The sequence below is a fragment of the Heliconius melpomene genome, chromosome 1 (assembly GCF_056956725.1).
Source record: "Heliconius melpomene rosina isolate 202511_hmr_F chromosome 1, ASM5695672v1, whole genome shotgun sequence".
Taxonomy (NCBI): domain Eukaryota; kingdom Metazoa; phylum Arthropoda; class Insecta; order Lepidoptera; family Nymphalidae; genus Heliconius; species Heliconius melpomene.
This window is the reverse complement of record NC_140389.1, coordinates 13,538,307-13,564,626: the sequence shown is the minus strand read 5'-3', so window position 1 is coordinate 13,564,626 and position 26,320 is coordinate 13,538,307. Positions and strand designations below refer to the sequence as shown.

The 26,320-nt window shown below is 39.8% G+C and overlaps 1 protein-coding gene across 3 annotated transcripts; it reads right to left on the bottom strand.

The window, feature by feature from the left end:
• Positions 1-30: 30 nt before the first annotated feature.
• On the bottom strand, positions 31-24,650 carry LOC146541576 (uncharacterized). Of its 3 annotated transcripts, none has more exons than XM_085188687.1 (5): positions 24,497-24,641; positions 6,899-7,849; positions 4,073-5,484; positions 3,768-3,948; positions 31-3,592 (listed from the first exon to the last, which is right to left on the bottom strand). In XM_085188687.1, the coding sequence occupies exons 2-5, from the start codon at positions 7,841-7,843 to the stop codon at positions 1,031-1,033; spliced, it is 5,100 nt and encodes a 1,699-aa protein (XP_085044813.1). In that variant the 5' UTR covers positions 7,844-7,849; positions 24,497-24,641; the 3' UTR covers positions 31-1,030. The 3 variants fall into 3 exon arrangements, with proteins under 3 accessions (XP_085044813.1, XP_085044821.1, XP_085044831.1); XM_085188695.1 differs by lacking the exon at positions 24,497-24,641 and adding an exon at positions 8,754-8,768; XM_085188705.1 differs by lacking the exon at positions 6,899-7,849 and having other exon boundaries at positions 24,497-24,650.
• Positions 24,651-26,320: the final 1,670 nt, after the last annotated feature.

Below are 26,320 nucleotides of genomic sequence, written 5' to 3'. Positions count from 1 at the left end.
TAATGAAATGCAAAAAATCAAACTACAAAATATATATCACATTGTTATATTTTCTCAATTTACAACAGGAATGTACCCTTAAAGGGCTTTTTCTATAAAAACAGCATAACCTTAACTTACAATTTTGTTTAGATAATGTGCAAAATTATACTGGAATATGTATATAATATTGCAAAAAGTTAACTTTTTTAAATGTTAAAATTTTTCATGTTATTGTCTTGTTTTGAAGACTATATTGTTTCTGAATATTTATTCACTTTATATATGATTATCTACGCATGCAAAAAAGATGCTAGTAGCACAACTAAAAGCAAAACATACTAAACTATACAAAAGACTAACATAGCAAAATCTAACTGTGACTATATTTTTGAATATGTATAGTACTGTATAGTCACTGAACACGGGGTCACCTAAGGTTTAAATTTTGTAATAGGAAATCATAAATTCAACATTTTATAAAGTCAGTACTTCTATACTATTCTACATTATAAATGGAATTGAAAAATATACATGTTCCAAAATATTTCTTTTACTTGATATTTTAAGCTGCATAACTTTAACATATATTTAAAAAACATTATATATAGGTATGTACATACTATGAGTTTGGTAAAATTTTGTACTTTTTTCTGAAAACAAAATATATAATTTTTACCTTTTTTATGCCTCTGGTGTTTTAAAAATCAATATAGTTACCCTTTCATTATTTATTAAAGAATGCAAGTTAAATAATATATTTTTGATGTTTCTATTGTAAAAAATATTTTTTCTTTAAATCAATTATTCTTTAATGTAAGCCTAATATTTAAAAAACACTTAAATTTATTTACTGGCCAAATAATATATTAATACAATGAAGTGATACCTATGATATTAAAACGTTTGCCAGATTTTTCTAATCTAATATGGCAAGTTATACTTTGGTGAATATCAACAGATACATTTTTGCTCTCAATATAGAAAAACTCAAAAATTTTGCTTATAAAACTATATACATTATTGTTGCTAAACTTATTTTTGATTAGAATTATTCGACACACAGTTCACCTGTTTTAATTTTAACAAATGTTTTATTTCCATTGCACAGTTTACTTTGATTTAACATATCTAATTTGAAGTCCTGAGTTGGTTCACTCACATCTAACTTGGTGATCGTAAAAGTAACATTTTCGTTGGCCACGAAACATTCAGGGCTTAGATTTTTCTGATAACTAAAATGTGTTTTTAAATGTTCCCGAAGGAAATGTGATTGTACTACTACTAGATCACAGTATGAACATTTATGATTACCGCTGGTTAATACATATGAATCATCATGTCGCCGGTAGTGGTTATTGAGGGCATCTTGACGTTGATTAGTGTAGGGACAAAAAATGCATGTATGCATTTTCCGGTCTTTGGTAGGAGAAAGTTCGGATATGTTACCCTCTTTTGCATTTTTATTCATTGAGCGACGACGCTGCAGTAACCTAAGAGTTTGTTGGTCACTTATAGAAAATTGTTGAAAATCGCTCCGCACCGGTCTCTTAGGCATAGTTTTGATGGCTAATTTAATATTATCACCGCTATCATCTCTTTTATTTACAGTGTTTTCGGATTCGTTTTCTGTGAAACCGTTAACACCTTTCTTCCTTTCGGCTTGCGCTTCATCGTTCATTTGGTGTTTTCTCATATGCTGTACATAATTGGCATAATATTTAACAGAGTAGTCACAAATTTCACATTTGTACCTTTGTTTCGATCCATGTAGAGATAAATGTATTTTATATTGTTCTCTCTTTTCAAATGCAGATGGGCATTTGTGACATTTATAACGTTTTTCTTTTTGCCGACCATTTTTGAGGTATGTAGGGTATATAAATTCTGGATTTCCATGCATCAAATAACCAAATTGTGGATCAGCTTGTAGGACAGGGGGGAAGTGATCATTAGGTTTCACGAGTTTATCTTTGTCCGTTAAAACTCTTTTCTGGGCTTCAGTCTTCCTTTGAAACAAATCAGTGCCCGATAAGGGAATATTTTTATAATCCATATCTTCTCCCGATTCGTAATCACAGCTGGAAGCTTTAGGTTCATTTTCATGTAAGAGCTCGTGTTTGGCTAGATTTCCGAGGTTTTTAACCGCATAACTACAGTTTTTACATTTATGGTCACCATCACTCCCATGTAGCCCCACATGATAGCTCAAAGCAGAGGTTTTAAAAAACTTAGCTGGACATTCCTTGCAATAATACTGTTTAGGTGTGTGTTTTGTTTCCGATCTCCTTATTAAATCGCTATAATCATAATTTTTACCTGGGTTAGCGACGACCCAAGTCACGTCCGAAGTTAGCGGACAGTGAACAAATTGTAATTTTGGATCTTTATACAAAGCATGTATTTTGTGAACAAATTTAAGCATTTTTGTTTTTGTATTATATTCATCGGTATGTACAGAGTTATGCGGAACTAATTCATTCTCCTGGGGCACGGAGAATTCACAGCTCTTACATTTATTCTGGAATGTTAAATCATGAAACTTGTCGTGAACTTTTAGTTCACTGTCAGCAAAAAACCTTGCTGGACATTTTTGACAGAAATATAAAGTTTTGGTTTCTTTAATTTCATTTTGATTTTCTTCGTCTTTTAATAATTCGTCCGTAGCATTCAATTTATCTTGATCAATAACTTTACGTAACTTAGCTATCTGCTCCTCGTCTGGAATATCATACTCTACTGGACAGTAAATACGCCCGTATATTTCTCCGTGAGTTTTGGAGTGTTCAGCTAATCTTCCCCTATTATCACAAGTAAATTTACATTCAAGACATTTATATATTGTAATGTCACTATTTTCAAATACTACACAGTGTATTTTTTCGTGGTTTGGAATTTTACATTTTTGTGAATTTACGTAAGAACAATATCGACACTTATACATTTTGTGAAATTCATTTTTCGCCGATACCCATACAAACGGAATTTCGTCAAGGTTTATGGAAAAATCACTTTGCGAATCTATTTGATTAGAATTACATGGCGTACTTTCGAAGTCAGTTTCCATATCGTTCTTCTTTGCAAATATTCCGTGAACACGCATGTGCTGATGAAGCAAATGCCTCTTCGATACACTGTAATTGCATTCTTGACATTTATATGGAGTGTCAGCCGGGAGACGATGAAATTGTTCGTGATACATAAACTGAGACTTGCTATTCGTCTCATACGGACATTCGGTGCATCGATGACGTTTCGTTGATGAAGAATTTAATGGGTTTTGATGTGTCTGTTCCGGTAAAGGAGATTTGCACCCCATGGCCTTAGATATGTAATCCTCGGGATCAGTAATACCGTGCAAAATAAGATGCTGAATGAGTTCGTGTTCATCTTTTACAAAGAAAGGACAGAAATAGCACTTGAATATTGACTGTGGTGAAGGTTGATGTTGTTGTAAGTGTGCCAAAAGCATGTTTTTGTCTGTTGCTTTAAATGGACATTTCGTGCAAGTGTCACTGTTAATTTCATTTGCTGATAGAGAAGAAGATTCAGGTTTTGGCTTAACTGTTGTTATCACCTTAATCACTCCATCGTGCTTCAGGCGACAATGTCTCTGAAAAGTATAACAGTAATATTTTTAATTATAAAACAATAATATTATTTTCAGTTTAAACTGTTAATGTGTAAAATGTTAATACGTTAAATGAGTATTTAGAGTTAAAAATTATAGATACGTTTCTAATGTGATTTAAATCAATGATTACAACCATCAGCACTTGTATGCTAACCTGTATAACATGTTTCCAGTTGGACAACTGGTTGCAGTGCCCGCATCTATACGCCAAATCGGCTGGATCTGGCATGTTATCTGGCTTTTTGTGAATATTATTTGGAATCCTCATTTCCTCTCCATCATCTGGCTTAGAATGCTCACGGACATGTTCCAACAGTGCCTCTTTGGATGAATCTCTGTAAAGTTGAACAATTGTTGTTTAGAAAATGTTTCTAACTATTAATTTATCCTTTAAATACATACACACAAGTTGAATAAAAGATTGATTTTAAGTATAAAGAAAAAATAATATATACTCACTTGTAATTGCATTTCTTACACTTCCACAGTGTCCTTTTTGGTTTTTTTGCATCAAATATTCTATCGTCATATTCAAATTTATTTTCGAGGCTCTGTGTTTGCAAGTTTAGAGGCATTTCAAAGGGCTGATTCCCACCTTCGTTTAAATCATGGAATATTTCATCATCTAACACAGTATCTGCAGATATGCTTTGATCTATATAATGAAATTTATTCTCACCATTTTCATTTAAATTGGGCATTGCTAGGAATTTGTTATATTTGCTGTAGTTACGGCGGCCGGTCTCATCGGTCATAATCACCTTAGCTTCAGCATGTTCAGGATCTCTAGCGGATTTTAACTTAATATGTTTTGTTATATCCCATCGCCAATTTGATTTATACTTACATAAAGAACACTCAAAAGGTTTTTTATTTAAGTGTCCAACTATATGAACGTGAAATCTTGAAGCTGTTGATGCCCAAAACAGGCAATAAGGACATTTAAATACTTTTTTACCAAGCGCTTGACTAGGAGACAAATTCATGCTTTCAGCATCATTATCATCAACTATTTCAGAATCAAAGTTTCTATGTTGTTCTGGTAGTGTGGAATCATCGTTGATACTAATGTCTAGCGGTGTATCAAATTTATTTGTATCGTGACTTATGTTATTCCATACAAAAACAACGTTTTCCATGGGATGCGGCTCTACTTCTTTTTCACTATTGATAGCGACAGCCTCACTGCTGTCTTGGTTGTGTACTTCAGACGTAATTTCTTGTATGACATCTTTCTTCTTGCAAGATTGCATATGTATATATAAATCGGCACTTGATTTACACCTATGTCGACAATTTTGACACCGAGTCGATCCTAAACTGGAATGTAACGAGTTTGTTAATTGACGATTTGAAAGCGATGTACAATTCTTTTCATGAACTGAATGTTCAGATAAGCATTTACTCTCGAAACCACAATTTTTACAAATTAGTGATCCTTCTTCTCCTGTTTCTGTTAGTAATCGTTCTTTGAGCCTATCAAAAAAGGACTCATTCTTTTTACGAACACAGACGTCTTTTGAAGTGCTATTACTAACTGGAGTAAGACTGATATCTATAGGAAGATTGTCAATTTTTTGAGCATTATTCACTTCAGGTGACTGTGCAGACTCTTTAAGTTTCTTAGAAGGAGGTTCACCACTGGTTTTACTTTGATTTGGCGTTGAAGCGTTTAAAGGTATTAATTGTGGGATAGGCCGTGGAATTTTTCTACTTTGCTTCTGGTTCTTAACATCTTCTGATAAGAAATTGACATCTGTTTCATTCGTTATTTGCATATTATCTTTTCTACCAAAGTCAGAAGTGGAAGCGTCGTTAGAGTCACTGTTACAACTAATAGTTTCCTTTTCCATGTACTGTAGACCCATTTCCTGAAAAGACAGAAAAATATTGTTACTGTTAGTGAAGAAAAAAGTATTTATATTCGGGTGAATACTTATTAACAATATATTATAAATACTAATTACCGATGACTTTTATTTATACTGGCAATAAAAAAGAAATATAAAATAAAATTGTAAAGTATGTAATTGTAAGTTATGAAGGAATTATTTTTTTCTTCTATTATTATATAGAAGTTTTAAAATTAAATGTTAGTAATTTAAACATAAAACAATATTAATTGTTAAGATTATTAATAATTTTTATTTATATAAAATAAATATGATGAAGTGAATGGTATCAATATTTTCCTCTAACTCTAACTATCTCTAATTTGTACATATAATACAACTGTACCTCATCGTTGTCTGTACATTGAAGATATATGAGAACGTCTATTAATTGGGGTGTTTATTAATGTAACACAACCCAAAACATGATGTTTGTTTTATTCCAGTTGGTTCATACAAAAATAAAGTTATGTCAATATAACGAATTGCACGCGACAAAATTTCTACAAAAAAGGGGTTTATTGAATTGGCTGAAACTTTGACTATCAATGTATGGATATTGTATTTAAAATGATAATGTTAGGTATTAGATTACGAAAGTAATTCAGATAAGAAAATAAATTATTGTGTAGTGCAAGCGGGCGAAGCCGGGAGTGTGTCGTTTGTTATAAATATACCTAAATAAAATACGTTCTAAAATGTGAAAATAAATAATTTTAATTTTTTTTGTTATAGTTGTAGCTTTTGCTTGCTTGCTCCTTTAATTTTTTCGCAAGCTTGCGTTTTCTACAGCTAAAAAAAAAACAAAATCATATTATGTTTATATTTAACACATATATACTGGAGCAATCAACTCCCTAAAAAAATATATTTATTTATATAGTCATAATAAGTAGAATGGTTTAGCCTCACACATCTGTTGCGGAGGTGGTTTCTATTACAATATTGCTTATTATAGTTAATAATATAAAATAAAATAATTACATTAATATTAAATTATACTTACATAAAAAAATTATTAGCCTCAATTCTCTGATTAAACTTATTATATTGGTTTAAAAAAACTTATTATATTGGTTTATTATATTGGTTTAATTAACATAAGCTGTGATTAATATATTAAAATCAAAATAATTCAAATAATAAAATAATATTAAAGTTAAGATCAAAACGAGTAATGGCTGTAATTCGCAGATAAACATTAATTGGTATTCATGCACGTAATGCAAACGAAACGCGAGCGACATGCATAGATGTAAGTAAGCATGATGCAAGGGCGCGCAAGGGGCCGAGCGAAGTGCACGGAGTCACCCGGCAAGCCGGAGTGATAAGAGGCGTGACGTCATCGAGCACTGCGGCCCCTACACGGCCTCCCGCTCACGGCAACACTCACCGATGCAGAGTGTGAGGATCGTGAGTCTCCGCTCCCTTCCTCCTCTTTCGAAATGAACGCGTTGCTATCCGTCATATCAACGCCAGCCGTCACGTCGCTGGCGCCCACCCGGTTCCGACGCCGGCTCAAACTCGATTGACCAACAGGAGGCGGGTGGTGATTCATTTCGTGTGCCGTCAAACTTTGTATGATATCTGCTGTGAAGTTACACATGTAGCAGTGGAAGGTTCTATTACCCCCGTGGTTTTTCATATGACGGTCTAAGTTCCATTTATACGGTGTCCTGAAGTCACACAAAGTGCACTTGATCATGGGCATCGAATGATATTTAATGTGTTTTGTAAATCTTCCTCTTATATGAGTTGTGTAGCTGCATTTACTGCACGAAAAAAAGTTATTTTTTTCAGATAGCATCTCTGTAGATGCGGCCTCCGTAGAGTTTGTAATGGTGCCGTCCAATGTTCGCTCCTCTGGAGCCTCCTCATTACCATCTTCTTCGTCCATCTGAACGTCGTCGTCGAACTCTTCTACTTCCTCGAATAATTCTTCCATCTTTTCCAACGGTTGTTCCACAGTGTTCGAAGTGGATGGTATATGTAATGATTCTTTAATATCTTTTTCTAATGTAATGTCATGTACCATTTTTATATGTCTCGTTAGTTTTTGAAGATGCCGAGAAGCATAAACACAGTACGGACAATCGTAAATTTTCAATCGCTCAAAGTGGACGTCACGAGTGTGCACGAGATAAATGCGCGGGTTCTGCGTATAAAAGTTGCAGTAGGCGCAGTTGTAGTTCCTCTTTATTTTACACTGCGGTAATTCAAAGTCCTCCACAAGCAAGGAGACCTCCGGAGATGCGTCGCCGCACGAGAGCGGCGCGCGCGCGAGAGTCGCGACCTCGCCGAGCTGCGCGCGGTGCGGCGAGGACATCTGTTGTAGCATACTCCGCTGCAACAAAAAATGCTCGGTGTCGGTTAAACGTGCCGAGGCAGCAGGGGGGCGCGGGGCGGCCTGCTGCGAGCGCCGTGTGCGGAGCGCGAGCGTCGCCGACTGAATGAGGGTGACTCCGCAGCCCGCAGGCGAGCAAGCGACCCGCGACCGACCAGCGCCCGTGGCGGCGGCGGCGGCCGGCGCGGCGGCGGGCGAGGGCGTGGGCGCGGGGCGGGTGCGGAGGGTCAGACTGCCGACGAGATCCTACGTGTTTCTCCTGCGGCACCGAGGCTGACGCAGCAGGCGACCTCCGCTGTGGTACATTTCTTACAACGTATTTCATATGGAAACGTAACCGTGATGGTGCTAGTTACATATTAAACTGCTTTGTTGCCATTGCTATGATATTTATTCAATGAACGTCACGCGATTGACAGAGTTAGAACAGAACTACTGAAGTGATATATTTCAATATTTATTATGATGTCACGTGACCAAATACTAATGAGATAACGACTATTTATTCTTAAATAATCATGAAATACTTAATTTCCCCTTTTAATATTAAGCGATGACTATATGTAGTAATAAACAATTATTACCGCAAAAAATCAACACTAACAAATTATGTACTAGGACATAATACATTTATGTATATGTATGTATAGGCATACATGCATTTTTAATAAGAATAATAAAGAGCGTTTCGCCACTCGATCACTAGTAAATAATTGGACAAAAAGAAATGGAATTAATTATGTAATTGGTCGATGTAAAATATGTTTTATTTATTTAATTTATTACTTACAGTAATGTTAATTACATTATAAAAAAAATGATTAATTAAAAGGTACGTCTTTATCGAAAGAAAACTAAAAGAATGTAATGTGTAAATTAAAAACATATAGTATTCAGTATTCACCTATTCAAATGATCTCGTAGAACGGCCGATGTCCATCCACATTGTATTACAAGACAATTCTAAGGAGCGTAAGCAGGTATACCGCCGTATACGTGATCTATACTTCTGTAGCGATGTTACTGTTTTACATATATATACGTCACTATGTATTTTAATATATGGAGATAATGGATGGAAAAAATAAAATGTATTAGTGTTTTTAATATTAGTGGTTTTTTTACATTATTTACAAAAGTATATTTAAATTTTGTTTTTTATTCATTCTTGTTATAATAAATAGTTCGAATTTTGGACTTTATATTTAAAATTATAAAAATAACAGCGTTTAGTATCTTTTAAAAAGAGAAGATAAGATCTTTTAATAAGAGAGACATAAGTGAAGCAGTTCTGTGACAACAACAAATTACCATTAAAGAATACATAGGCACTACTATACAGCCCTAAGAACGACAGGGTGAAAATTTTAAAAAAATGAGTAAACGCCATGGAGTTAGTAGGTAGCAGGCACTTATGTAGTTGAAGCAGCTGGCGGACGTCCTGGCGGGGCGGGGGCGCCGGGGCGGGGGAGCCGCACGCAGACAACTCGACAAGTCGGAGGCAGGAAATGCCGGAGAAGGCATCCCAGCCCGAGCCGAGTACAATGAACGACGGCGCGCCACAAGGGGAGCCCTCGCAATCGATATGGCGTCGCTAAGGTCCGTTGGCCGCTGCGAACGGTTTGGAGCGCTGCAGAGGCGGATGCCCCCGGGCCCCGCACCCCGCGCGCCCACCACACCTGCCGTGTATTTATAGAGCCGCAGCCGGCGCCCGGCGTCGCCCGGGTTGCAGGGTTGTCGGCTACCACTGGTAGTGTCTACTATATGTAGGTGGATATATGCTGCGTGCGTGCATGCTGCTGCGATGCGGGTGACGTCCGCCTGTTATGACAATGAATACAAAAATAGCAACCGCTCACTTAACAGCGCTATTTTATAATGTTAAGGACAAAGAAGAGGAATGAGGCATGGTGCTGGTATTTTTTAAAGCAAATCGATAATATACTGTTGGTTACTTTCGAAGAGTTTTTCCTTTTACGATATTGTCATTCGTAATTATAGACTAGAAGACAAAAAGTTAAAACTCTTTACTTAAGATCTCTCTCTAAATGTAACGTATTTAATGGACATAATTAAATTGTTACTGCCTGTATGTCATACAAAAATATACATACATATGTGTACTACAATTTAATTAAACAAGAGCTAGGTCGCAGGTAGCTTAGGCACAATATCTCTTGATTCGTATAAATTACGAGAATACGTTAAAATGCTATAATAGCTCCACAAAACTGCATTATCATTTTTACATCTTCATTTAACCCAAATAAAAGTTAGGAATAAAAATGTCAATTCTGATCTAAGTATGTAAAATAAAATCAAGTATTCCTTTCACTCTCGTCTCTTTCAAGTTCGACTCCCCTATCGCGTCGTTTGGGTTTATGGAGGACAGACAGCACACTTTTGCTTTCGTTTGACATCGTATTATAATTTATACATGGGTGACAATTGCAAGACGTCCTCACGTTAACGATTTAGTATTCTAATTGTGGTTTTTTTAAAATAATACTATTATTTATATTTTGTATCAATCTTTTTAAACTATTAATAAATACTATAATAGTAGGAAAATCTATCAATCCTTGTTAGTTGCAGGTAAAAATAAATATGTGACCCACTAATAAAAATAGAGCGTCATATAAAGTAAAATAACTTTTAATCCAGTATTTTATTGATGTATTAATTAATAGTATACATACAAATATATTAGTAATTAAAAAATATATATAAATTTTATACATTTATAAAATATCATATAATAATTAATAATATTTATAAAAATGCCAGGAAATTAAAATGTAATAAATATAAAGCGTATGTTCCTTACATTATTGTCAACACGAATTCTAGTTTAAGTATACTATCAGTCCAATAACACCCTGGTCGAATAGTCACGTCGAATCTGCGAACGGGTTCCCGCGTGTACAATATGTAGGTACGTTGCTTCTTACGTAATTTAAAATAATTTAAAAAATGTTTTTAAAGTTGTTATGCGAAAGTTATTAGAAGAAAATAAAGATATTCAAGCTTTATAGGCATTATTTGGTCAACATTAATTTTCATTTTATTTGTTACTTTATAAATATTTTGTATATAACGTTATCATAAAAGACATAGTAGAGGCCGGTGGCGCAGGGTCGTATGAATGTTGTCGGTTCGATTCCTAATCTAGGAAATGAAATATTATAAATTTCATTTCTTCGTTCTGGTGACGAGGAAAAGCCGGCTTTGATTTCCGCCACTCAACAGGTAATGCCTCCAGAATACGGCGGAACGTGGCAAGCGGAGAGTTTTCACTCTACGTTCCCTCTGCCCACCCTTCTACATGCGGGATACAGCGTGAAGCTGAAAAAACAGCTATAGGTAGTAGAGTCAGCGTTGTAATATACGGGGCTCATCTACAAATCTCGTAATATATTATAAGAGCCCGTACCGGTAGCATATGCTAACAAAATGTGCTCGAAGTCAGTATTTGAATCGGCACAGACATTCCGAGCATGACTGACCATTGGCGCAAACAAGCAAAACTAGCGTGTCAAAGCGTTCGCCCGTCTCGGCCTCGACTGTCTTACCACTTCTTGTGTAAACCAGTTCTGAAGCTCAACTAACCTGTCAACCAGATCGGATTCGGGGATAAACCGTTCAAATAGCAAATGAACCTATTGAAATTTATTAAATGGTCAATTAAATGATCATTATACTTTTTTTGAAGCTAGTCGTGACGCAGTGTCATATGCGTGTGACTGAAAACGCACTTTGTAGACACTAGAGTAAAATGAAAAATTTTATATTTACATTTCTTTGCTCTGGTGTCGAAGGCAAAGCGCATTTTTTTTTGTTTCCCACTACATCTCACACACAGTAGGGCAGGCAGAGGGAACCTAGTGTTAAGACCCTCCATTCCCCACTTTCCGCCGAGTAATATTCTTAAACGTGTGCTTTATTGACTATGACATACCACAAATAATAAAGGAAATATATTTTATACGATCAATTGGCTAATAATATACTGTTGTTATATATGTAGCGCTGTAGAGTGGTAAGCGACATTGCGGATTTTGCGACGCAAATAATTTGCGCGCCAATTGACCTTTCGTCGGGCGGTGTCGTCGGCGCGGCGCTGGGGCGCTGGGGCGTGCGGCGGTGCGGCGGCGGCGGGCGCGGTCGCAGTTCGCAGCTTCGCCAACACAATCTATATATAGCACGACAACACTATGCGACGACCGAGCAGCCGCGAGGGGACGGCTACGTAGGCAGTTTCCTTTATCACCCGCCCGTCAGCCTCTAGGCTGGAAAATACGAGAGCCTAGCTACGACCACCGAGTGTGGAGATGAATTTGTGGGATGCCGACCCACTCCACCCTCTCGGGATCGATACTACACAGATGGTAGCCACGAGAACGTCTTACTTGTCTTGAGAGGTGACATGTGCCTACGTAGCGCCTTTTTCGATGCGCTCGAATGATACCCATACTGGTCGTCAATCCCGTGGTACGAGTCGGTATAGATGTCCCCAATCACTAGTAAATTTCAGATTGTTATTGTTCGTAAAAAATGTTAGCGATTAAATTTACGTTCCGTCCTAAACCGAGGCGGCGTTTATAAAAATTGTTATCAATACACCTAGTCATAATGTGGCGATGTTTCATTCTCGAGCATACCACCGGTCGGACGAGTAATTACCATAACCTTGAGGAAGGTGGCCGCCGAGCGACGCGCACGTAAAGGACAATGAAAGGAGTGCAGTCGTCAACTACTATCGCGGCAACGTCGCTCTCGAAAGGAATTCGTACCAACGTCGGTGGCGTGCAGCGTGCAGCGTGCTCGTTTAAAGATGGCTGCGATAAGGCGCGCTGACGCTCCTCGGGCGCGGCGCGCGTGTGTGCGTGCCGCCTGCCGCCGTCCCTGGCGCGGCCGACCCCCCGCCGCCCGCTCGCCGCGCCCGCCCGCACGTTCCGCAACATGTGCGTCGTCGGCTGTGCCCCGAGTCACAGCACTCGCGTCCCTCCCGCGCGACCACATATGTAGATAATAATGTGTTATCAAAGCAGCAGATAGCAGAGGTGCTGCTCGCTCGTTTAGGTGTCATGGACGCTACGCTCTGACCGATCGACTCGTGCACGACCGTTGTCACGCCGAGTTGTTTGTTAGGTACTTCTGAGATATATATAGTATGAGTCAATACTGGCGACGCTTAGAAAACAGCAAACAAATGTCTATAACATCGTTTAAAACATTTTATTTCACTGCAGCACATGGGCAGTATGATGGGGTAGAGATCTCCTGTTGTCCAGTTATAAAAAAAAAGGACTTCCGTCGAGGTAGACCCCTGGTATAATAAGGTTCATATATCATAGGCAAATTAACACCATTTTACTAGTACATAATAATTATTAATGTAAAACAACGAGTGTTTTTGATAAATTGCATAAAACACAGAAACGTTGTAAATAGGGAATTCCGTGTCGTAAGAAGCCGTTGAAGTAACGTTAACGCAGCAAATTATCAGGGTCGTCCGTCGACGCCGTCGTCGTAGGCTTGTGGTATAGCCATCGCTACCTACGCACCTATATACGGATATATATGCACTGTCTTACTACATCTACAGTGCCTACATCTATAGCGGCTCGTATATACGGCGATACTCTGCCTGTGAGCTCCGTTCGTTGCCTTTTCACAACTCTTATAACATGGGGAAATACATTCGTTTGAATTATTAAATATTATCAAATTTAAATATTATTGTTATGTAGATAAGAGACGCTCAAAACGAATACGGAATATCATAATTGTCATTGGAGAGCAACGTATTTTCAGTATATTTTAAATGTATAGATAATTACATTTAGCATTTTTTTTCTAACACTACTGGGCGTTGGGTCTTGCTAAAACGTCTGCCTGGTCGAAAACAAGTTTTGGTGTGCGCAGACACAACCAGCCGGCCGCCAGCTGCCACAGCGTCAGGTGTTGTGTGGCCTCCATAAACCCTACATATGACTATGTGTGCCACCTATCACAATCTATTGCAATGTTGATAATAAGCACCGGCAATGGTACTACTAAAGTGTCTACCTACTCATTATTATGTACAAGCTGCAGCAAATTTCATCAAACTAAACAAAAATTAAAAAAAAATTTAATTCAGCTTCACGCTGTATCCCGCACTCAGCAGGTTAAGCAGAGGGAACCCAGTGTTAAGACACTCCGTTCCCAACTTTCCGCCGAATTTCAAACCAAACAGTATTCGTATATATTTTTATGGCATAACTATTTGAAGGGACGAGAAGCTTTACTTTTGGACTTATTGTGAACGAAACAAAAAAGTATTTGTGATATAGAGTCGGTCGCGCTTAGGTCATATTTAGGCGTTGCTTGCGACTGGCAGCGGCGGCGCCTGCACAGTGAGGTCACGGCGACGCGAGTGCGACGCCCGACCACAGTTGGAACCACGCATACATTACATGACGCCCACAAAGCAGGCAGCCGTCTGCCCGACGCGCTATAGGTGCCTACAGAGTATAGCGAGCTGTTCGATATAGCACTGGCAACGTGCGCCGCTCTTCATTGTTGGCTGGCCGAGATGGCTGGCGCGAGCACGGACGACCTCTTTTCGTTTCAGTGACGCGGATACAGGGGAGCGGTATTATTAAATTGAAAATGTCTACGTTCTATCCTGTTTACGCGGTAGTCGGTGCTAAATGAAAATTATATGTAACATTTCTTGACAATATAATTTTAATTAAAAAACTGTAAATATATATTATGTACTTTCTTAATTGTTATTTATTGATAAATATATTCAACTGGAACGTCGCCAGATCTTCACCATATCATTACAGTATAGCATGTGTAAACTAAATAAGTGGTGAAGAGAAAGGCGTACGCACGCGCGAACAGTAATAGGCTGTCCTATGTGGCTTCAGAATCCCCTGAGCAAGGCTATCATTGATAACGTTATCTTAACTAAATGACTGCAACGGCGACTTTGCGTAAAATATCTTAGGGACTTAGATTGGTAGGTGATTGCAAAAACGATAAACACAGGTAAATAATACTGCTTCATTACTATTAATTAATGTCTGATCTGAGAATCTCTTCAGAACATCTGACTGTTTTATTAGGATAATAAAAAAAATAAGTATGTATTATTTTAACCTTCTTGTATCTTTTGTATTTATTATGTTAGTTAATTAGGCTTTTATTATGAGGCAAGCTTACGTTTGTTTCGAAATTTCAGGTACCTTGTCAAAAGTAAGATAGAAGTAAGTAAGTAAGAAGAAGATTTTCACTTAATCCAATTTTATGCAAATACATTAACGTGAAAATATTATTTTTTAATTCACGCAAAATTATAATTACTATAGAACACATAGTTTACAATATTTTAGGCATATAATAATTTAAAAACTCAAAAGTATATCTGTGACATAATCAACCATCCAATTGAGTCCGTCTCATATCTGTTGACCTAATTGCCTGTCAGAAGAGTAACGTTAAACAAGAGTCGACCTCCTCAGCGTCATACCTATAGATACAGACGCATAGCAGGAAAGTTACCCCTTGTCCTTCCTCACGAGACCTACGTTACGGTGGAAGCCGTCGGCTCATGTCAATACCATGATCCCCTTTTGACGTGTGTTCTTACTTCCGACCCGTGGGCCGGGAAGCGATTGCAGGGCGTTAGCCCTTATTTCGCTGCTTCAATCTCCACCCATTACTATGGGTGCGTCTTTGGGGAGGCATATAGCCAGGGGAGTAGGAGTGCGCCTGTTGTATGTGACAGGGGCACAGGGGGGGGGGAACTAACTCAGAGGGAAGGACGAGCTATGCGCCACCTGGGCGGTCAAGCTCAGCCGGGTGAGACCCTCGGTTACCCCGAGGGAGGCCCAGCTTAAGCGACCAGCGACCAAGGTGGCAGCTCAGGAGTCGGATTCGGGATCGGATTCAGGGGGGGGGGAGAGGAGATCCCTCGGAAGGCGACGCACGTCAGGGGGCCGCGTGTGCCACGGCGCGATGCTGCGAAGGTGCAGGTGGTCCGAGACATCCGCACGGCGAAACGCGTTGGACGCGAGCCGGCGGATGTGATCCTCCAGGCTCTCTATTCTCAGGTCACGCTGGAGAGTGGCGTTCCTGACGAAGTAGGGAGCCTGGGTAACGCGCCGGAGGGCAACGTTCTGGACCACCTGCAGGATGTTGCGTTGGCGGGAACTCGCTAGGGCGTACCACGCCGGGGCGGCGTAGGTGAGATGCGGCCTGACGTACGTCTTGTACAATGCGAGCTTCAAACGGAGGGGGAGACGGGACCTGAAGAGGGGGCGCAGCAAATGCAGCGCCACTTTTGCCGCGTTCGCGGCCTTCTTGACATGCCCCATCATCGAGAGCCTCCGGTCAACCACGACGCCGAGGTAGGTCGCGGTGGGCTTCCAGTGGATCTGCTGGCCCTGCAGGCTCAGCGGAGGAGGCAGGCTCAAGTGGCGCCCCAGAGAGATGATCTGGGTCTTGGCCACGTTGAGCGAGAGCCTCCACTCCGCGAGCCAGTTCGGCAGCAGATTGAGTGCTCGCTGGAGCTTGACGGCGGCGTGATTGGCATTGAGGCTCTTCGTAAGTAGGGCCACGTCATCGGCGTATAGGGCGAGCATGGTACCTTCTTCTACTGGCAGGTCGTCGGTGTACCAAGAGTAGAGCGCAGGGGAGAGGATACTCCCCTGGGGTACACCGGCGGCGATCTGGTGGGTGCAGGAGCGGGCGTGTTCTACCCTCACGCAGAAGGAGCGTCCGCTCAGGTAGGCGGCTACAGTGGTCGCGAGGTGATGCGGGGTGCCAGCACGGAGCACCTTGAGGAGGAGCCCTGGGTGCCAGACACGGTCGAACGCGCTGGCCACGTCGAGGAAGGCTGCAGCAGCACTCTCCTTCCTGTTAGCTGCTGCTGCAGCGAAGTGCAGCACCCTGGCCACCTGGAGCGTGGTGGAGTGGCCACTGCGGAAGCCAAACTGTTCTTGCCGCGGCTGGAGGTGCGGCAGGAGAAGCGGAAGGAGTAGCTTCTCGAACAGTTTGGCGACGGAGCTCAGTAGAGTTATAGGCCTGTAGGCGTCGGCGTGGCGGGTATTCTTGCCGGCCTTGGGGAGCATAACGACCAGGCCCTCCTTCCACGCCTGGGGGAAGTAACCCAGGCGCAGAATGGCGCTGAAGAGCCTGGCCAATGCTGCGATGGTCTTCGTAGGTAAATGCTGGAGTGCCGCATTGGTGACGCCGTCCAAACCCGGCGCCTTCCTGGGCTTAAGCCGGCCGATTGCCTTCTTGACGGCAGTCGGCGAGATGAACGGCGGCGGCGGCAGAGGAAGTTCAGGAGCAGCGAGACGGGAAGACACTTCCGCTTCCATTTGCGCGTGAAGTGCTGGACGCTCACTTGGGTTGGGCTGGAACGTCGTCGCTAGGTGCTCCGCCAGGATCGCGGCTCTCTCCTCCGCAGAGTAGCGGAGAGAGCCGTCGGGGTGGAGGAGCGGACCAGTGGGCGGCTTCTTTTTCGTTAACTGGCGGCTGAGTAGGTTGAGCGAGGGCTGGTCCTCGCTTGCCCTCTGGATGCGGCGCTCCCAAGCGTCGGAAGCGTCCTCATCGAGCGCGGCCCTAATGCGCTCGATGAGTTGGTTGACCTTTGTTTTGATCGCTGGGTCCCTGGTCGTCTGCCACTCGGTGCGAAGCTTCCGTTTTTGTTTGATGAGCTTGGCGACGTGCCCAGGGATCGGCGGGAGGCGGTGCGAGCTTGGGGGTGCCGTCGCTGCCTGCATCGCGTCCTGGATGGACGTGGTGATGTCGGCGGCCAGGTTGTCGATGGCAGCGGAGTCTGAGAGCGGGGGGATGTGCGTCGGCTTCGTGGCGAGGGAGGCTTCGAAGCGCTCCCAGGTGATCCGGCCTCGGGCCGGAGGTGGTTTGGCCAAGGTCAGCCCGCCGGAGAGAGTAGCCAGGACGGGCTGATGGTCCGACCCGAAGGCGTCGGGCAGCGTCTCGAGGTCCACGGTCTCCAGGCCTCGGTACACCGCCAGGTCGATGGTGGTGGGTGCGTAGCAATCGGCGTAGTGGTAATGGGTGGGCTGGTCAGGTCCAGCCACCTCGTATCCAGCGCGCTGGGCATCTCTCAGGAGGCGGCGTCCGTCGGGGCAGGCGAAGGAGCAACGCCAGGCGGGGTGCTTGGCGTTGAAGTCCCCGGCTGCCAGCGTTGGTGTGGTGCTGTCAAGGATCGCCCGAAGCTCGCTGACCACCAGCGGACGGGAGCTCGGGCGATATATGGCGAAGAGCCTCAGATCCCCTTCTTGCGTATTACATTACATATATCTAGGCGAGTAACGTCCACATTCTTTGAATTTTCCGATATAACATTACAGTGTTCGTCTTACAAAAGAATAAATAAAAATACATGCTTGAAACGAAAATAAATTTATTTAGGCATATTATACATATGCTAAAATAACTATTTATCATTTCTACAGATACACCGTATGTACCATAGAGAATCAAAATTGTTAATACGCTTTGAACATTGTAGAGATGAGACATAAAAAAAAAATACATAAAATTCCCTTAATTAACTATGTAATATTTCTTTGTTTCTATTAATATATAATAATTATATTGTAATGTTAATTAAATATTTTTTTAATATCACAGATAATAAAAATAAAATCATATGTGCGTTCGAATTTTTAAATGAAATTGATAATTATTATTACTTCAAAGCTGAACGTGCCTTTCGATAAGTGTTCTAAACAGCACTAAATCTCAAAGAATTCACTGACAGAACATTGTAAAGCGCGTGGTCGTGTGTCCATCCACATTATAATTTGCATAAGCAACTAACGCATTACTTTTAAAATTGTATGAAAATTAGTAAAAAAAACAATAGAACTGTTTAAAATCATCAAATTGAAGCATTGTCTGCTCGTCTCCACCCGTGACGTTACGACCACGACCGCGAATCTATTTACGAAGGCAATTCGGTACCATTTTTTCTGCACGGAAATTTCCTATACGCGCTTGAATTTTATTCAGAAAACCTGAAAATTGTCTCGTTTACACACCAATGTCTTTGCTTGGTGTTCCTTTATTTGAAATCACTTTATATTACTAACATGTGCTATATTATGTAACATACGTACGAGGTAGCTTAATTGAATTATAATTTTTAATTGACAATTTGTTATGTTGTTTTAAAAAAAAAAAACATTGTATAAATTCACAGCATCTAAAAACGTAAATAATCCTTAAGAGGTTATTAAGGTAACACAAGATACCGTGCGGCGGGGTCGACGCCATCATGGCACCACGGAACAGTGAGAGTGTACGCGATGTTTGTGGGTTCAATTCCCATTCCTCTTTGGAAATTTTATCAAAAAAAAAGCGCAACACGCTATATTTTTACCTAAATGGAATGAGACTAAGATCTCTATGTTTACCTTAATATTCCGACTTAATAACAGTTAAACCCTAATTAATGGAGCTGTTTTACTGTGATAGCCAGTGGATAATAATTTCTAGTCGTGGCGAAGGAGAAATTCTCATTTCTTAAAATTTTCATTTCTTCGCTTTGGTGTCGAGGCAAAACGCGGCGTTGGGTTCGGCCACCCAACACGCTATGCATCTAGAATTAAAAAATGGGGAGCGGAGTGTCTCAACACTAGACTCCCTCTTCCTACCCTGCTACCGCATGTATGTTTACAGCGTGAAACTAAAAAAAACGTATATGAGGAGGACAGGACTCTGTCATTTGTTGCAAAACGAGCAAGAGGACGCGGCTGCCAGCTGCAATGCAGCTGCCGCGCGCCGCCCGAGGTACGCCTCACAATCTCACCACAAGCTACACATGCGAATTATTCAACCATCTAATGCAGGTGACGCTTTGAAACCATCTTAGTTATTCAATGCCCTAAGCTACTGGTGCAGTCAATGTAAGAGCCGTTTTACTTTAGACGAATTCAGATAATCATACGAGTATAAGTAACAATTAATTATTAAGTCTATCCTTGAATAATGTTAGGTTTACTTGTGTTCGTGTCAATTGTTGTCGTTATAAGATTTAATCACTAGCTAAGTAAAGCACGCTACTAAATAGAAGTGGTCAAAACTAATGCCTCGATGGAAAAAGAAATTAACAGTTCTTGCCATATTATGACACATAATGCTACTATATATATTATGTACGTATAATGAAAATAATACAATCAACAACACAGTGACTGTTTCTTTGATTGTACTATTTTCCTGCAAAATATACTGGAATAATGAGTTTATTGAATTTATAGATAAAAAATAGGCTTAGTCGCAGTGTTGCTATTTAGAAAAACAACAAAATATTTAAAGTTTTATTTTGTTTGAGTATGAATATACCCTTAATTTTTAACAGTAGGTACCCACGATAAAAAAAAACAACTTTTTTTTCTATTTTTATATGTTTTCACCTTTAATGTATAATTTATTTTTAATTTTTTTTATGTATAATTTTTTTAGCTTTATATTTTTTGATTATTTAACACGAATTCAGGATCATTTTATATTATGTACTTTATTGTTATATTTTTTTCTGCTCCTCTCCTCTCTCCTCCTCTCCTTCTCCTAAGCCAGAATTCATGACTTCGACCTCCGCTTATTTCTTTTTGTTGTAACCGTTAGTGTCTAATGTGGTGGTGTTTGGTATTTTAATGTGTAATAAAATAAAAGCTCAGTATGTACCGAATCATTACCACTATAATTTTGCGCTTTTGTTAATTATTTCTTACAGAAATGAAATTCGTGAGACGCCATGTCAAGCAGTAAGTAGGCGCGACAATTTACGTAATCGGCTGGCTGACTTACGTCCTTGTGCGGATTTTCGTTGTTCCGCTAAGAAAAAAGGTTCCTGGATAGTTTACGATTTTTATGCAATTCAGTATTACTTAAACAAAAAAACCTTTTTTAGGGTTCAAAAGGAAAAAAGTAAACCCATTTTAATTTTATAGGATTAATTTGTTGCCCGTCAGTTCGTCTGTCAATACCATTTATCTCAAGGTAGCGTGAAAGTATCAATCGCATTTTGTATGTAATTCCCTGCTTAATCGAAATTTTTAGGGTACTTCCCGTGAACCTATAGTTACGACATTTGGCAAAAAATGAAATTTTCTAGATATTTCATAGAAAACAATAATTACAAACTTATATTTGTAGTTCAGTACGAGTCCGACTCGCACTTGACTGGTTTTTATTTTTTCTATTACTTCAATGATTAAGTACGAGTGAAATGTGTGTAAATCTATGCATTAAGAAATTAAGCTCATTCAAAATTATCTGTATTTGATCTTAATACCGTCCTTTAAATGTGGAAGCCTGTTATTAAGAGTCTCTACTAATATTGTGGATTGTTTCGGAGACTTTAAAATATTATGACATGTAAAGTATGGGACACGCTCTAAATGGACCTTAAATGGTCTGGATGGATTGAGCTCTATGACCCCATACTGAATCTTGTTGAAAGACCATTCTGGGCTATGGAACATGGCTTTATTAAGAGCTTGACCATCTTCTCGTTTCAAGAACCGTACCTTGACACACGTCTGCCAAGGTTTTTCACAAAAATATGGCGACAGCAACTCCTTGATAGCTAACACCTCAAACTGTCGTTGAAATTGAGTAAACGTTGCTGTCCACGTTCCACTCTAGCTAATTGAAAGCTTCTATCCAGCTTTGAGCAAAAACTTGATTATTACGCTTGATAAAACTGATTACTCAACATTAAAAAAATTCTTGCCAGGAAAATAACTTTTTTTTGTGGCTTAGCAATTGCATCTTTCGTACGCATACTACGTGGATGGTGATGGACTAGATCTTTTCTTAATAACTCAGTAAACTAACATTCGACTGATAATGTGGTGTCGGAAGTTTAAAAATTGCATTATATATTGCAAAAATAATCAACAGGGATTGCCCCAAAAATAAGAAAGCATAATAGTATTAAATTAAGAAATAAAGATTCCAAATTGTTATTTATAACAGCATTTAAGTATGTCCAGATTACGTGTTACTGTGCAGTAGGTATATCTAAATAAAAAATACATAGTATAACCCTTCTATACTCTACATATTATATTAATAAGTATATATACCCAATATTCTACCATCATTTGGAGTTATTTAGGTGAATTTGAGTTGAAATAAGTTTTTTTAACTAAGCATTTATTATTAAGCTGTGGCAAAAGGCATAAAAAAGCAAAGCTAATAATATAGTACCGAAAAATATGACAAATTTCTAAAGTCATACTCTCGAGATTAATATCTTTTTTTTTTTTTTTGCACACCTACACATTTTGTTCTCCCACATGACAGGTTGGCTGGTAGAAAATGCTTCTTAGCGTTAAGCCCGCCTATTGTACATTTTTTATTTTGTGCAATAAAGAATATAAATAAATAATATTTGACTTGTTTTGTATATTAGGTAGATATTATTAGCGTAAAGCAGGGTAGACAATGGGACCCTAGTGTTAAAACACTCCGTGTTGAGCCGCGAAACTCAATGCCGTACTTTGCCTTGACACCAGAACGAAAAAATGAAAATACAAATTTAAATATTTCATTTCCTTGAGTGGGAATCGAACTCACAACCAGTCATTCGCATTTAACAGTCACACACTTGTGCCCCCTTATTAAATATCAATAGGCAAGGAAAAATAAAAAAAAATCAGCTTCACGCCGTATCCCGCATACAGCAGGGTAGGCAGAGGGAAGCTAGAGTTAAGACACACCGTTCTCCACGTTCTGCCGAATTCTGGAGGCAATGAGTGTTGAGTGGCAGAATTCAACGCCGCACTTTGCCTCGACACCCGAGCGAAGAAATGAAAATATAAATGTGCGCGAGTGAAGCGTAGAGGCGCCTATAGGTGCTAGTATTCAAATTTCATACGATAGGTACGAAATCACAAGTTGGCACTCTTGGTAAATTTCTAGAAATATATCTTTTATATTGTGACTATAAAGAGTTAACAGCGATAGTTTTTCACTTTTTAGGAGTACCAGGAATACGGAACAGATTTATCCATTTTATCAACACCTATATAAGAGGGAACACATATACGCTGGTATTTTTTGTTATAGTATATCACTGAACTAAAGCGTCTATATGAAGAATGAAATGCTGCAGTCTATAAGGTGTGTCAGGGGCGTACCTACCTCGGTATGGCATTGGCATTAGCACGAGAGCTTGTCTGCGCATTGACATGAAATCTTATCCATAAAATTTAAACAAGGAAAGATTTTATAATTAGGTGTTTTAAATCAAGTATCAATTGAATTGTATATGGTATGGTATCGGTCTATATGGGTATATATATACGTGTTTTTAATGACATAATTTATTAAACATTGGTATTTGTTAACCCATTATTAAAAGCTATTTTTTAACTTAGTCCCAGACTTAAAAGCAGCAGATTTAGCAAATCCTAGTTGGAAGTCCGGGGTCGACCACTCCTGCGGACTACGGGGAACGCTACCACCCTCTTACTCACCCCCGTCTTTCACTCTCTTGGGCGTCGGGATCTCGATTCTACTTTGGATCCGTAAAACTGTTAAAGCCCAAAGCTCCACAAGCAGATATGCCCCTAATGCGGCCGTCCATTGGTGCGAGTTTAGGGTAAATTGAATATAACGAGGCCGTGAGCTCTTGGAGCGATGCGTCGAGGGTACACTAAGTAAGGGTATAAAAACGCGCAATTTTAGAACGTGACACTAGCGTTATAAAGGCGAAGATGGCGTATCAAAAGGAATGTTAAAACGTACACGCACAACGCCGTGCTGTCGAAGACAACACCGGACGAGAGTTGGATCCCTCGATAACTTTATACGCACCATTCTACAAGTATATTTGTATATAACTGGCGAATTTACTTGCTAAAGCATGTTAAAAAAGTTTTTTTTATAGTTACGTACATCTACTAACACTATGACAGTGTTATATATAACGTCTACAGTGTAAGAATACTCAAAAGTTAACAAGCTTATATGGGTAAGTCACGTTTCCACTTACCACTCATCTCATCATTTGACATCTGAACGGCGTTGACGACTGCCTTCTTTTTATTATTATGGTATCATAGTTTACCGTGATATGGAATTGCGATCTCTTCTACGTACATTACAATGAAGTACCTGATACATACGATAACACGTGTATGCAAAGGTAGAGTGATAGTTTTCATTTTGTTACAATCGATTTTAAAAATCTTTTCAAATATCGCTTGTAAAGTACATAAATACAAAACTTTGTACATCAAGTAGTTTAAAAGGAATATACGTTATGGCAAAATGGTAAACAAAAGCGACGCAAGAGCAAAGCAAAGACATAGAGCAGCTCGAGTATGAAGCGCCGCTGCGACTCTACGCCTATTGCGATAAGGCGCACATCACCGCGCGCTGGCTGACCTCACCGCACCGCCGACAAATAATAAATATGTAACACTGATAAAACCACAGAAGCGATGACCGCCAGAGACTCCCATTTCGCATATAACCTAGGGTCACCGGGCGTCACCGGCGTCGGAGGAGCCAGCGTTTATTTTTGGCGACAGGACTGCGAGGCAAGAGCGGTCGCCTCTGCGACGGCCACCTACGCGCAAAGTAACGAGAGGTACATACCTGCGTGAGAGCGGAGGCGGCGGAGCGCTCGAACAACAGTCGTGTCGGGTGGCGCGCGGCGGACTGGCGCTGGCGGCAGGCGGGCAGCACCGAGTGCCGTCGCAGCAGCGGCCGCCCCGCTCCGCGCCCGCGCCCCTCTCACCCGCCGCCGTCGTCGGCACCGTCGCCACCGTCCCTGTCCACGCTACAAGCACACATCTATTATTACAATAACATACTTCAGCAATCCGTTTGTCGACTTGTTCTGGCACAACACTAAACAATATAAAATTCTTGCAAATAACTTATGTCATCTAGAAAAATGCTCATCTACTTAGGAATGTAAGATGACCATTTATTATTATTGCTGTATATCAGTGTTGTTGATATACATAGATGATGATATACCAGCTGCTTAATATATCAAAGTACGCAAGAACGATGAGATGATTGCGCACTGATTATTATTGTGATTCGGATGTTTCGTGGGTTATGGTTTTATTTTTGTTTTTAAGGTGGCACAGGTAATTTACTATCAAGTATGTATATATATAAATATTCCTTACACAAAAACGCATAATACATATTACAGCTCGAAACAAGTTTTTAAATATCTTATGAAATTTAGGAATGTTTTATATTGCGAGTAATATCCAAAGTTTTCATATTTTATTTTAATATATTAAAAAAAATTGCTTCTTGCTGTATCCCGCACACAGTAAGTTAGGCAACGGGAGCCTAGTGTTAAGATACCCCGTACCCCACAGCCCACTTTCCGCCGAATTACGGAGGCATTGCGTATTGAGTGGCGGAACTCAACGCCGCGCTTTTGCCTCGATACCAGAGCGAAGAAATGAAAATATAAATTTAAATAAATATTTCATATCCTCGAATGGATATCGAACTCACAACCAGTTACGTTTGGCCTCGGCTCAAACTAAATACATTTGAAAACCAATAATAGGAAGTTTTTATTAATAAAAAATAATTCTAAAGTTTTTGATTTGTCCGGATACTGTTATAAGAATTAATGTATTGGTGAAGGATTTACGTACTACCTAATGGAACCAATTTCTATTATTTTTAGATTACATATATAAGTTGGAAACTTTATAACCCCATATTATTAATGTTAATTATAATTTTCTAAGATTATGAACATAGATATAGGAGAGGTGTTGATTTTGGCTACTTGATTGTATCTATTCAAATAGTAAAATGAAAACCACCGAAGACAATATTTCTGAAGGAGTCATCAGTTCGATCTTGATAAAATCGTTCTTAATTGCACAGACAGAACCTACAGTTTACTAGAAAAGATAGCCAAACTGTAACCAACATAAGGAGAAAGCAGTGTCCACGTCCGAGCCCATTGAGTTTCCATGGAATCTACCATGCAGCTTTTCGACAAAGCCAGGCGATCAGAAGTAGTAAGTACTTTAAGTCGCTAGTTCTCTTGCATACTGTTATGCAACTGCTATTACATACTTGTGCATATCCTCGTCTATTTTGAGAAAAAAACCTCTAAGACTGCATGCGTCGTGGTTACAGACATTTCTAACAATCAAAAAGCACAGACCTCCACACTAACGTGCGTTATATAGTAGGTATCATTACAGACGAGTGTATGGTACATTCGGCATGTCGCCGGAAATTTACGTATTTGGCGATCTAAAGAGTCTAATTAAGTTCTTGTCCATCTTCCATTGCCAAAAGTAAAGTCTAGTAGCGGCATAATGGAATGGTAACGACACACGCATATTGTTGCTACCAAAAGTTGCCAACAAAAGACTGCTATGCTTTTTATCAGGCCAACCAAGGAAACACTCTTTCATCAATTGCTTT

Excerpts from the sequence above, each read along its gene's own strand:
- LOC146541576 (XM_085188687.1), bottom strand. The coding sequence starts at position 7,843 with ATGCTACAACAGATGTCCTCGCCGCACCGCGCGCAGCTCGGCGAGGTC. Across the intron at positions 3,949-4,072 it reads TGTAAGAAATGCAATTACAA|AGATTCATCCAAAGAGGCAC; the intron begins GTGAGTATATAT and ends TCAACTTTACAG. Across the intron at positions 3,593-3,767 it reads ACTGGAAACATGTTATACAG|AGACATTGTCGCCTGAAGCA; the intron begins GTTAGCATACAA and ends TATACTTTTCAG.